The sequence below is a fragment of the Felis catus genome, chromosome E2 (genome assembly GCF_018350175.1).
Source record: "Felis catus isolate Fca126 chromosome E2, F.catus_Fca126_mat1.0, whole genome shotgun sequence".
Taxonomy (NCBI): domain Eukaryota; kingdom Metazoa; phylum Chordata; class Mammalia; order Carnivora; family Felidae; genus Felis; species Felis catus.
The window spans coordinates 40,762,585-40,776,081 of record NC_058382.1 but is presented as its reverse complement, the minus strand read 5'-3'; the positions used below and the strand labels follow the sequence as shown (position 1 = coordinate 40,776,081).

The following is a 13,497-nucleotide window of genomic DNA, read 5'->3' as shown; positions in this document are numbered from 1 at the left end:
AATGATTTGGATGAAAGAGAATCCATAGTCAAACAGAATGCAAAGTTGATTTTCAGTATAACAAGTTTGTGTTATTATGGCTAGTTTGTTTCTTTTTCAGTGTGTTTTTCTAGATCTGTTTTCATGAAATTCCTGCCCATAGTGGTGGCACTTTTTTTAGCCGAAGATCAGTGATCAGAGTGGACCACAAGAAAGACCATCAGGGGACACAGCACTGACTCCTCTAAAATGGCCATCCCAAAAGAAAGCTCACTCTCCCATTGGTACAGAGTCCAGTTGGATCTACAGGAGAAACATTTTATTCATTCAAACAACGCTGAGCACCTAAGTGCCAAGCCAGGCTGTTTACACAGTTTTCTGGTCTATCACAGCTACCCTGATCCAGTCATGAGTGCTGGAAGATATCAATAGTGGGTGTTAAATATTCTGGTGGAAGGATTCCCTGAGCCATAGAATAACCATAGCTTTTATTATGTTATTTGACTCCAGTAACAACCCTGTGAGGCTTGCTTGATATCAACCAGGGTCCTCATTTTAAAGATGAACAAGTAAGGCTCTAGACAGGAAAACTGACTCATTTTAAAGCATGTAATTATTGTATGCCCATGAAGAGACTTTCAGTCCATTTCTTTCCCACCTCTTCAACTAATCTTAAATCCATATGTGTAACATGTTTGGCTAGAAGAACTTTTTAAAAAGTTCTTGAGATTCTTGAGTCACCTGTGTGGCTCATTCGGTTAAGTGTCTGACTCTTGATTTTGGCTCAGGTCATGATCTCACCGTTTGTGAGTTGGCCCCACATCGGGCTCCTCATGGACAATGCAGAGCCTGCTTGGGATTCTCCCTCACGCTGTCTCTCTCTGCCCCTACCCACTTCCTCCCCCCTCAATATAAATAAATAAACATTAAAAGTTCTCAAGATTCTACTGGTCCATCACTTGGAGATGGTGAATGGTCTGGTCAGCTGGGTTCCTTGATGAGCTTTTATGTCACAGTTTCAGTGTGTCTTAGGGGACTCACTTGTTCAGAATATGAAACATCTTTCAATCACATGCCCGTGTCCTGCTCAGCTCCATGTTTTTCCATTAGTGTTTGATTTTCAGTCACTATCATGTGTAAGCCAGCATGCTGTGACCTGGAGGCACACTCTTGGGTGGATGGCACATTGAAGAACAGATTTTAAATCCTGCCTTCCACAGGTTTCCAAAAGCAAAATACCCAGTTTACATTCCCTCCAAAACAACACCCTGGGTGACAGGATGTGACCCAACAGATAATCTAAGTGAATGATCTTTTGGGAATGTTGCTTGTATCAGAGAAGTGTATTTGGCCAAACAATTTAATTAATTTGCTTTCCATCTTAGATTTTTTAATTTTTATTTTTATTCATAGTGGCATTAGTGACATTTCAGATTATTAAAATGGGGTAGATGTTGTCACTTTTAATTTGTGAAAATCTTATTTGAGCTCAAAAAATGTATAAGAAGGAAAGAAATAACGTATTTTGAAAAAATTTATTTATATGTGATTTTTTTTTTTTTTGTATTTCTTAAGCATAGAAATGGTATAGGCTAGAACAGGAAAGAACAGTCAGGAAGCAGAATTTTCAGTTAACAGCCTTTTGGGCTAGTTTGTTTTTATTTTTTCATGATTTTCCATACTATGTGGAATTTTTTTCCAGTGATAAGAACAATATATGCCAGTCATACTAAATTCAGAAAATATAGAAATGAGGGCTAGCTGTTCTGCCTTGCTTTGTTTGAAATGCTGGCAACAAAGGACAGAGAATCTGTCGCGATACAGCTCGCTAAAAACCAATGCATACACACACCTTACCTTCTGTAACACTCAGAATATCTGCTCATCCCTCGACTGAATCTGCCTTTTATATTTAATAAATTTTATCTCACAGAGAATGTATTACATTTCCTTTCACCTAAAATATACCCATTTAAATTTGAGATTCTAAGGTATTTCTTCCTACAACAAGAGCTAATTCATGGTACTGTCAATCCATTCTAAACCCACTAGCTTTTGGGCCATCATGTTGCCCATACATTCATATTGCTATAAGTTACTGATTCTAAACTGACATACAGAGGCAAGCCATGTTGAGGATGTGTGTGTGTGTGTGTGTGTGTGTGTGTGTGTGTGTGTGTGTACACATAATTTGATAGAACATATTTAAAATTTCACCTGTTTTATAATTACCAGTGTTGTCCCCCCATAGCGCACAGCCTGGAGGGGCACCTGAGTGGCTCAGTCAGTTAAGCAACCGACTCTTGGTTTGGGGCACCTGGGTGGCTCAGTCAGTTGAGCCTGCAACTTGGGCTCAGGTCATGATCTTACACTTTACAGGTTTGAGCCCTGCGTCGGGCTCTGTGCAGACAGCTCAGAGCCTACAGCCTGCTTTGGATTCTGTGTCTCCTTCTCTCTCTGTCCCTCCCCAACTCATGCTCTCTATCAAAAATAAACAAACATTAAAAAAAATTTAACATATAGTCTGGAAAAAATGTTGGCTGGTATAGATATGCAGAAAACATGATGAGGAAGTAGTTGGGGGCATTGGTTACAAAATATTGAAAAATATATGGAAGCCAACATCGGGAATTTTGGTTAAACCTTTCTCAGAACACAGTTATGCCATTTATTCAAAAAACATTTCTTGAATGTCTCTTGCGTGTCCATCCCTGGAAAGACAGATGAATGAGATGAAGTCCCCTATTCTTAGAAGTTCACAATCTAGGCGAGGTCAAAGTGGTTATGTCAAGAAATAAAGACAGAATAGTGGGGTGTCAATTTCTATAAGAATATATAGTGCTGGGTGCCTGGGCGCATAAGTCAATTAAGCGTTTGACTCTTGATTTTGGCTAGGATCGTGAGATGGAGCTCTGTCTCAGGCTCCACGCTGAGTGGAGTCCGCTTAGGATTCTCCCCCCTTCTCTCTGCCCCTCTCTCATTTGTGTACATGCTCTCTCTCCTCTCTCCCTCTCTCGAAAAAAAATTAATAAATAATAATACATAGTGTTTTGGATCACAATGGAGATGTTGGGAGGGGTCTAGAAAGGCTGCCCAAAGTGATGGCTTTTGGGTTCAGTTCTGAGGCTTGAGGGTTTTCCTCCCATGCTCATAGGAACAGCTTTCTGGGGCAGCAGAACAGTGGGTAAAAAGGCAGTGGGGGAGGTGTGGTGTGCTTGGGAAACAGAAGCCATGTCTGCATGTCAGGCTGAACTGGGGCATGTGGAATGGATAGGGTGTGACCCTGGAAGGCAAATAATGTCTTAAAAATAGAGAAAAATCTAGTGTTTTTCGGTAGGGCTGTGTTGTGTGGACAGCAGAGATAATTTGGAATTATTTTAAGCAGGAGGCATGACATGTTTAACTAGCTGGTGGATGGTGCTTGAATTTCAAAGAGACTATAAACCTGCTACTGGGTTTTTATAAAAAGTTCCTCTTTAAACATATATTCCTTTAGGACTTATGAGTGGGCTCACAGTATGGGCAAGGTTTGCGTGTGAACTGGAAATGTCTTAAAACAACACAAAAACAAAAGCAGACAAACAGAAACTGGCCAAAGGCTTGCCATGAAGTAGGAAAGTACAAACATGAAAAATATTTTTCTGTTTGCTTCTTCTCACACTCACTTATATATTTAATTATCTCCTATACTCCCATAGAGTATGTGGTCTGAGCCCACACTTTCTTGTGGTATCTGACGAAAGGAGCAATACCTTATCAGAAAACAGTGTGCTTAACTTGCCCGTGGGGACATTTGCATCTACCCCATATTAAAAAAAAAGAGCCAATGTCTGAGTTTGGTTCCAAAATATGGAGACATTATTCCGCAAGGCCAGATGCCTGTAGCTTCTACAGATACCTAGATTAAAGATTCTGGCTGTTGACCTTGATGATGAGAAGTTCAGCCTCATGTCTGCCAAGCTGAATGCACAAATATTCATGCCGTGATTCCAAAGGTCTCCTTTCCTCCAACAGATAACACTGCAGGGGTGTATGCCCGGCGTGGAGGCTTCAGTCGGCAGAAGCAGGATCTGTACCTCCTGCCCATCGTGATCAGTGATGGCGGAGTCCCTCCCATGAGTAGCACCAACACCCTCACCATCAAGGTCTGTGGGTGTGATGTGCACGGTGTACTGCTGTCCTGCAATGCTGAGGCCTACATCCTGAACGCCGGCCTGAGCACGGGGGCGCTCATCGCCATCCTCGCCTGCATCGTCATTCTGCTGGGTAAGCGGACTCCGCTGTGGCCTGCAGGAAGGGTTTTGCAACCAGATGCCCATCCTGGAAACATACACTTCTGGAGTGCAGGCTGGTTAGCAGAACTATACCAAGGACTGTGGCTACAATTTGAGACAAGATGGAGGTGGTGTCTGCTCCGGTCCATTTTATGATTTGGGTGGCAACTTGACAAGCATTGTGAGCAGGGTCGGGGAAGGGTTCTGATGAGCAAATTGTCAGGCACTGCAGGACAGCACAGCAGCAACCAGCCGGGGGTGCTGTAGGGGGACATCTGAGAAGGTCTCGCACAAGAGGAATTCAGGCAGAAGTGTGGGATATGAGCAGCAGTTTGCCTTAGAAGATGAAAGAGAAGGGGTGCCTGGGTGGCTCAGTCAGTTAAGTGTTTGACATTGGCTCAGGTCATGATCTCATGGTCCGTGAGTTCGAGCCTTGCATCAGGCTCTGTGCTGACAGCTCGGAGCCTGGAGCCTGCTTCAGATTCTTTGTCTCCCTCTCTCTCTCTGCCCCTCCCCTGCTCACGCTCTGGCTCTCTCTTTCTCTCAATAATAAATAAACGTTAAAAAAAAACATTTAAAAAAATAGGAGGAAAGAGAAGAGTTAGGGACAGAAGGAGTAATCATGAGGCCACAGACAATGTCTGAAGGACTTAAGGAAATGGATGAGGTTGGCCTGGCCAAGCTGGATCTTGACTCCTCCTCTGATTATCTGAGAGCAAGCCTCAGTTTTGGGGGACCCCTGGGAGGCTTTTCCTGCACTTGCAGGCTGAGTTAGCTGCCCCACTTCTGCATTTTCATGTCCTGTCTGGTTTACTCTGAAAGAACAGCAGTGTGCCCATGCTAAGAACATTTACCGTGGCTGGCCTTCAGCAAGATGAGATCACGTGGGAGAAAAATCAGGACTCAAACCCAAGGATGTCTGACACCACATTTATGCTTGTTCCATGATGTTTCATTCTCCACTGAATGAGTAGGCAGCCCAGCTGCACAGCGAACAGCCCCTGAGTTCAGGCCAACAAAGAGTTCTTGAGAATTATCTGGGTACCAGATCCTGTGTTCAGCCCTTGGGGATAAAGAGAAGAATCAGACATCATCTTTGTCCTTGACTGTTCATAGTCTATCAGGGAAAATACGAGTGAACAGATAAATCAGAGGCATGGGGTGAGTGCCATGATAGGGACATGAATAAAAGGTGATGGGGGCACACAGCAGGAATTGCCTCACATTGACTAAGGTCAGGGACATCTTCCTAGAGGAAGTGACATACTTGTTGGATGCTGAAGAATTTTCCAGATGGTGAGAGAGACTGGGATGGATAGATTTTCCAAGCAGAGGGAACAGAATGCCAAAGAGCTCGAGGAAATTCAGAGTCTGGGGAGGGGGAGCCAGATATGTAAACCAAATTATAAGTTATGATGATAGAAGAACGGGGCCAGGTGGGTGGTGGAGTGCATGCCAGTAGCCGTGTCTGGTGTCAGAATGAGATGCCGAGATAGGTTTCCATGATGAGAGAGAAGAGTCAGCCAAACAGGAAGTGGAAAGGACCGGTCTGGGCGTAGGTGTTGTCAAGAACAAGGCACAGGGGAGGGACACTGCTTGGTGAGCGCTGGGAGCCGGTCACAGTCCACACAAGGTCAAACCCTCAGTCTTGCATCTCCCAGTGATGATGCACCGACTAGGGCTCCCAGACCACCTGTCAGATTCAGCCACAAACATTTTCTTTAGTCTAGCCACGGCAGAGTGTTCTCATGGAATATCATAGAAACCTCTTGTAGCGATGCTAGGTTGCCTGAGCGTAGTCGAATCACCTTTCCCAGGGACGAGATGGAGCTGTTCCTCCGGGCTTCAGCTGATGCTGTTTCCCTGTATGCAAATAAAGAGGAGATTTGTCTTCTGGGGGTCATTATAAACTTCCCCTCTTCCATACGGTGGTCTGAAGAGAACCCTGCCACATTTATGATAAGATTTCTTATTAAGGTAGAGTAGGACTCCTGTTCATTCTTCCCAGCCCCCAGCCCTCTGGGCAGGAACTAGCATCACCTCTTATAGAAAGGTAGGACTGAGGTCTCTGAACGTCCTCGTTCATAAACTTTGGAGAGACAGCTGTCTTCCGTTGGAAAACGAAACCGACATAAGCCATTTTTAAGAGGCTGCAGACCAATATATTTAGAATCTTCCCAATTCTGAGGAACATGACTTCCAAATAGCATTGGATTCATTTGTAAAAAGCTCAAAATAGTTCCAACTTGCCAGTTTGTTTGGGTATCATCTTTTCCTGGCGGCATTTTGCAGAGGAAGAGACAGGTGGAGGGCAGTTTTACACATCTTTGGGGATTCCAGGTAAAGCTCTCATTTCACACAGTGATAGACTGGGTCCTATTCTGAAGCTTGTACACACCATGTCTTACAGTAAGCAGAGTTCTCCTGGTGGTGGGTGGGGAGAACCCAGAAATACTGGGCTGGACCTATGCTTACTTTCTTGTGCTTTCCCCATAGTCATTGTAGTGTTGTTTGTGACCCTGAGACGGCAAAAGAAAGAACCACTCATAGTCTTTGAGGAAGAAGATGTCCGTGAGAACATCATTACCTATGACGATGAAGGGGGCGGGGAAGAAGACACAGAAGCCTTTGATATTGCCACCCTCCAGAATCCTGATGGGATCAATGGATTTATCCCTCGCAAAGACATAAAACCCGAGTATCAGTACATGCCTAGGCCTGGACTCCGGCCAGCACCCAACAGTGTGGACGTCGATGACTTCATCAACACGAGAATACAGGAGGCAGATAATGACCCAACTGCCCCTCCTTATGATTCCATCCAAATCTATGGTTACGAAGGCAGGGGCTCAGTGGCCGGGTCCCTGAGCTCCTTAGAGTCTGCCACCACAGATTCAGACTTGGACTATGACTACCTACAGAACTGGGGACCTCGTTTTAAGAAACTAGCAGACTTGTACGGTTCCAAAGACACTTTTGACGACGACTCTTAACAATAATGGTACAAATTTGGCCTTAAGAACTGTGTCTGGCATTCTGAAGAATCTAGAAGATATGTAAACAGGTATTTTTTTAAATCAAGGAAAGGCTCATTTAAAACAAGCAAAGTTTTACAGAGAGGATACATTTAATAAAACTGCAAGGACATCAAAGTGGTAAATACTGTGAAGTACCTTTTCTCGCAAAAAGGCAAATATTGAAGTTGTTTATCAACTTCGCTGGAGAAAAAAACCACTTGGCATACAAAATATTTAAGTGAAGGAGAAGTCTCATGGTGAACTTACAATGAAGGGAAATCGTTTATGTGTTATGAACATCTAAGTCTTTTCTTCTTCTTCTTCTTCTTCTTCTTCTCCTTCTTCTTCTTCTTCTTCCTTTTTTTTTTTTTTGTCAAAGAAGCTTCCAGAAAATTAGAAAGGACAACAGTTCTGAGCTGTAATTCCGCCTTAAACTATGGACACTCTATATGTAGTGCATTTTTAAACTTGAAATATATAATATTCAGCCAGCTTAAACCCATACAATGTATGTACAATACAATGTACAATTATGTCTCTTGAGCATCAATCTTGTTACTGCTGATTCTTGTAAATCTTTTTCCTTCTACTTTCATCTTAAACTAATACGTGCCAGATATAACTGTCTTGTTTCAGTGAGAGGCGCCCTATTTCTATGTCATTTTTAATGTATCTATTTGTACAATTTTAAAGTTCTTATTTTAGTATACATACAAATATCAGTATTCTGACATGTAAGAAATGTTACGGCATCACACTTATATTTTATGAACATTGTACTGTTGCTTTAATATGAGCTTCAATATAAGAAGCAACTTTGAAATAAAAAACAGATTCTTTTTTAATTCTGGGTTTCATTCTTAACATTGAAACGTTTAAGTATTTCTAATGACCCATTTATATTTCTAATTTAAGATAATTGTGATCTTTTAATAACCCTATTTATGAGATGTTGTAGTCTGCTGCTTTTGTTTATTTAAAATCAAGTATGTTTTGCAAATGTTGTTTTTTTTTTTTTCAGACAAGATTCTGTAACATCGTTTAAAGCTTTCTTGTACATTCTCAGTGTTAGCTTCCTGGCTTCTCTTTGCACACATCTTCTGAAAAAGAAGGATGCGAAAGATCTAGGTCAGTCTCTGATTTTGCAATACTTGTTATATAATAGGCATTTATCTTGTATATCAGTAATTCACTGGTTATGAGAGATGAATCCATGAGGAAATGAAATGATCAGACCTCTAAAGTTCCAAGATGTAGATTTTATGCCCGATACTGAGCGTTTGGGGGTTGGGCGAGGGAAGGGTCAAAAATAGAAATATGCTACATGTAGTTATCAGACATCCGATGTTATTCTATTTTTCCCTACTTTGATCTTGCCAGGCTCTCATAATGACTCTGACAGTTGAAACTGCTTATATTTCCCTCCTATGAATTTCAGTCCTCTTAAAATAATGTTCCATTTTAAATTTTGATGAAAGAAAGACCAATTCATTTCCAAACCTTAAAATATGCTTTGGCAACAAGCTCAGAATGAGGGCAGGGACCCTGGTGGATTCTGAGGGTCAGTGCCAGTATGCCTGCTGTCTCTGGAAGTCCCATCTGGCTGCCTGGGGATTGGGACTTCCGTGGAGGACATTACACCTGTTCAGCTGGGCCAAAGGTCAAAATGTAGCAATACTCGGGGAAAGACCACACAAAGTCATGCTACAAGTGTTCTCCCTCTTTCCCCTTAGAAACAGGGCACATGCTTTCTCTTGGGTTGCAGACAATTTTTAGATTATCTTTCTTTTTTTACTTTATTGTGAAACTTTGTTTCAAGCATTTCTTGATATCCTGCTACATACTATTTTTATGACTCAGTCAACATGCATAAAAAGAGAAATGTTTATATGCAGTGCTCACTTTCATTTTACTTTGCATTTAAATCAAATTGAACACTTCAGTGGAATAAATTCTGTGGACAATGTCACTTTGGAATCTTTCATTTCAATGAAGGATTGCACATTTTCAATACTTCCATAAATTGCAGGTTCTGTTCATTTTTTATATAGTTTTTGTAATCCAAAGAATATTTTGCTAGATTTGCACAGATCTCCAATTGAATTTGAAATAAAGAAATAATGCAAAAGGATGAATAGCACTTAAACAAGAATACAGCTGTAAGTAACCCCATCACCATGGATGATCCTTTTTGTCTAGGAATGTATTTAGATTAGATTTGACAACTACATTTTTAGATTTTTATGTTTAAGTTTAAAAAAAAAGGCTGTCTAATTTTCAATAGTTAAAATACTTGTTTTTCTGTTTTTCTTTTTTTCTTTTTATCTTCTCTTTTTTACTTTAAGCCTCTGTTGTTTGTAGAACCCTCTTAGAAGCTTGGAAATAAAATGTCTTTCCTGACTAGTGGAGTCCTCTTTCATTTGGAACATATTGCCTTAAAAGCAATCTTAGTTTAAGTGGTTCTTCCTTATTTCGATATAAAGTAATCAGTGCTTTATGACATCGATTCAGCTAAAGAAGGAACACTGTTCTGTTCTCCTTGTACTTGAATAGTGGGCATTGTTTACAATCATCATTCATTCATTCATTCATTCATTCATCCAAATCTTATTTGGTAGACCCTGCTGGTGACACCAGGATGCACAATGAATCTTGCTATCATCCTTGACATCTTTTGGTCCTCCCAGCCCTGTTCCAAAATATCTATCCTGTTGTCTTGTAACCACCTGTTGATTTCTGTGCCTACCCACCTCCCCAGACAGTGCAACAGGATACTTTCTCTCCTTCAGGTTTGAGGGGACAACATATATAAAAGACACACAGGAGATGGTGAGATGTCGACCGTGAATGGAGGAGGGTAGGCCAATTGCAGCAGTTCTGGACAGATCTTGTGTTTAGCTAAATTGTATCTTAAGAAGCCAGCACTCCCAGGGATGGTGGGGAGGATAAGAGAGAAGATGATCTGCAACGCTTGGAGAAACTTGCTGAAAATACACATGCACGGTGCCTAGAGAGTATCGCTTTGTACATCAGGTGGGACCAAGTCATTATTTTTAGTCGTTCCAATTCCATTACTTTGTTGTGTATCCTTCACTTATTTTTGAGAGCCTCTTCAGGACAGTGATGGTGGGTGGAAGGTCAGAAGTGAGTTGGGATCTCTGAGCACAAGTGTATCTGGCAGGCAGTGTGGAGGACAGATTAAGAACATCTAAATAACCGACAGGGTATTTATGAAAGTCAAAATAAGATAAAATGAGGGCCTCAAATAAGTCAGTAGATAGGGAATGGGAAAGAGGCAAGGCTACTCTACTTCTGTGCTGCCATCAGCTGGGTCTAGACCATCCTCACCTGTGACCTGGAACACCGAGACAAACCCACAGCCATTCTGACTTCCAACCTCTTCTCCACAAAGAAGCCAGAAAGATATTAACACACAACTCAGATCACACGACCCATAACCAAACCTCTTCATAGGCTTCCCAAAGTCCTCAAATACATTCCAATTCCATTATTTTGTTGCTTTACATGACCAGAACCCTTGCAAACCTATCAACTTCCTCTTACCCCATTTTCCTTCCAGGCACTACATTTCAACCACGCTGGCCATCCATCAGTTCCTTGCACAGACCAAACGGGACCCTTTTCCATCCAAAGTGGACCACACTTTGCCAGTTTCCTTTGTATCCGTTGTAATTCTTTGAACTTACTTTACTTACTGGCCTTTACTGTGTGTGTGGGTCTGACTGACACAGCAGAGTGTAAGCTCCAAGGTGGAAAGGATCGTGTTTTCTTATTGTATGCCTAGCTCTTTTCATTGTGCCTGAAACCTAATAGGTACACAAGCAATATTTCTTGAATGAATGATGGCATATCAATAAAGCAGATAATATCCAGATTTGGAGGCTGAGTAAAGAATGCCGGTCTGATTTTATGCTTCCTCAGCTGAGAAATTGAGTGAACTGTGATCTTGGTATCTGTGGTCATGAATCCAAAAGGAGAAGTGGGTTTATGGGGAAAAGCGTTGAATTAAGTTTGGATTGGACTTGTAAACTGGAGACGTTTGTGTCAGATGGAACTGTCAAGTAGGTCATCAGCAGTAGGGATTTGCTGGCTACAGAAGAGGGAGCTGGGCATGTAGAGTAGAAGTCATTGAGGGCAGTTTAAGTCGACTGAGTGACTGTATTTCTAACTGGGTTTCACTGTTCTCTGCCAACTTAAAGGACTATTTTGATGGTGAAGTAAATAAGTCCCTCTGGTGACTACAACTAATTCTGACTTTAGTTCTATTAATAAGGATAATTAGTAAGCATAAACCTTATCCATGTATGTCAAATGCTTTGAAAAATTAGAAGAGCATATTAATTAATTCACTAATTCTTTTCTTCGATTAGTGAGGCTTTTTCGAGCTCACACTTTGTGGGAAAGCATGTATTAGATGTGAAAAATTGATGTTATTCCTGTGAGAAGGCAAAGTATGGGATACCCTGCCCAGGTTACACTGTCAGAGATGGTGAATGAGAGGTTACACGACTCTCCCAAGCATCGGCAGGAAGTGGTTGTCAAAGCTGGATGGGAATGGGTCCCATTTCTTCCACCTTGGTCCAGGGGCTTATCCTTTAGGTGAAAGAGCCAACAACAATGATATTCTTCATCATCAGTGATTCAGCTGAGACACTGGCAGTTAAGAGGGGATGGACACTCCCCACCTCCTTGGGTTCAGCTTATTACTTTGAACAGCCATTCACCACAGAGTGGGACGACAGGGTCCAGTCATACCTCTGATTGCCTAGCCTGCCTTCCACGTCCACACCAATAGATGGGACAAAACCGTGCATTGTTTCTCCTGGAGTTTGCATGTCTCTACAATGTAGATGTTGAAAATCAACTATAAAAAAACAACTAATTAGGCACTTTATAGCTGTTTGTATTATGATTCACACGGAAGTTTGGTAGTTTATTCTCTTGATGTGATTAAAATTGTGTTAAAAAAAAAAAAAAAGTCCATGTCGGGAGATTGTTAGGTCCCAATGGCCTCAGAGCGGGAAGTGAATTTTTATTTTGCAGACTAACTCAACTAATCATTTTTAATGATTTTCTCAAAAGGGCCTTTTTCATTCCACGCGTCTTTATACATTTTACACATGATGTTATAGTTCTCTGTCACTTTAATCTACTAACTGCCACTACTTACTTGGCTATCTCTCACAGGCTTATCAAAGCAACATGCCCCTCATACTACTCAGAGCCCAAATCATCAGCTCAAGAGTGAAAGCAACAAACTGCTTCTTAGGTGTGGCATTCGATACATGCCTCTGTGTAAAAAACATGGCTCCAACACTCACTAGCTGTGTGACTCTGGACAGGTGTCTTGAGCTCTCTGAACTTCATTTTCCACAAACATGCAATGCAACTAAGAATTTCCACAGTTTCAGTGGTGGTAAAGAATCAATAAGCTCCTATTTCTAGAGCCACTGCCAGTTCCCAGAAGAGGGGAAACACTCCATAGAAGGGAGCAATGAATGATATGGTTAGTGTCCATATCCTTTTCCTTGTCCCAGGTTTCAGGACAAGGTTAGGGAACAATTTACCACCGCATGCTTCCCTTTTCTCCCTCTGTCTCCTGAGCCAACAATAGAACATAGCTTAGCATGTGGTAGTTTAGTTCAGGCAGAGAACAAGAAAAAGTTTCCTACCATCAGAAAGAATTTTTTGTTTTAATTAGACTAATTATCTGATCGGTGCATTCACTTCTGTTTGATTACAATATATAGCATAAAACTGGCAAAGCAACATGTAAAATAGCTTTTAAATATCTTATTAGAAGACAATAAGTAAATTTACATGATTATGAATTGTATTTAATTGGATAGAAACTATGTATCATATGGTATTTGAAACTTGGATGAGCTTGTCAAGAACTGCAAAAACTGACATTTCTAATATAAGGAATTTCATATTTGATGTATTTTTGCTCATTTGCTGAAACAACGGTGCTCCTTTTTTCATAGACATAATTCTCTGAAAATTTTTAGATTTGCAGACATATAATTTCATTAGAATATTTTTCTTTCATAACAACTCTGCTGACTTTAATTTAACCACAATTTTTACCTCACTTAGCACTCAGAAAAATTGGAAATTATTTGATGCTGTAGTAAATTTCACCTTAAATTTTTTTTCAAACATCTAACTGGGATGTGAAAAAAATAGTAGTGCTTAGAAGTACA

General features: G+C 41.1%; 1 protein-coding gene across 2 annotated transcripts in view; it reads left to right on the top strand.

The window, feature by feature from the left end:
* The window catches only part of LOC101095064 (cadherin-11), a 151,778-nt gene extending 143,663 nt beyond the window's left edge, over positions 1 to 8,115 (top strand). For both annotated transcript variants that reach the window (XM_023245550.2, XM_023245551.2), the window contains 2 exons: positions 3,994 to 4,245; positions 6,750 to 8,115. In XM_023245550.2, coding sequence (XP_023101318.2) covers positions 3,994 to 4,245; positions 6,750 to 7,246 — 749 coding nt within the window. In that variant the 3' untranslated portion in view covers positions 7,247 to 8,115. The remainder of the gene's footprint in view (positions 1 to 3,993; positions 4,246 to 6,749) is intronic.
* The last annotated feature ends 5,382 nt before the right edge of the window (positions 8,116 to 13,497 follow it).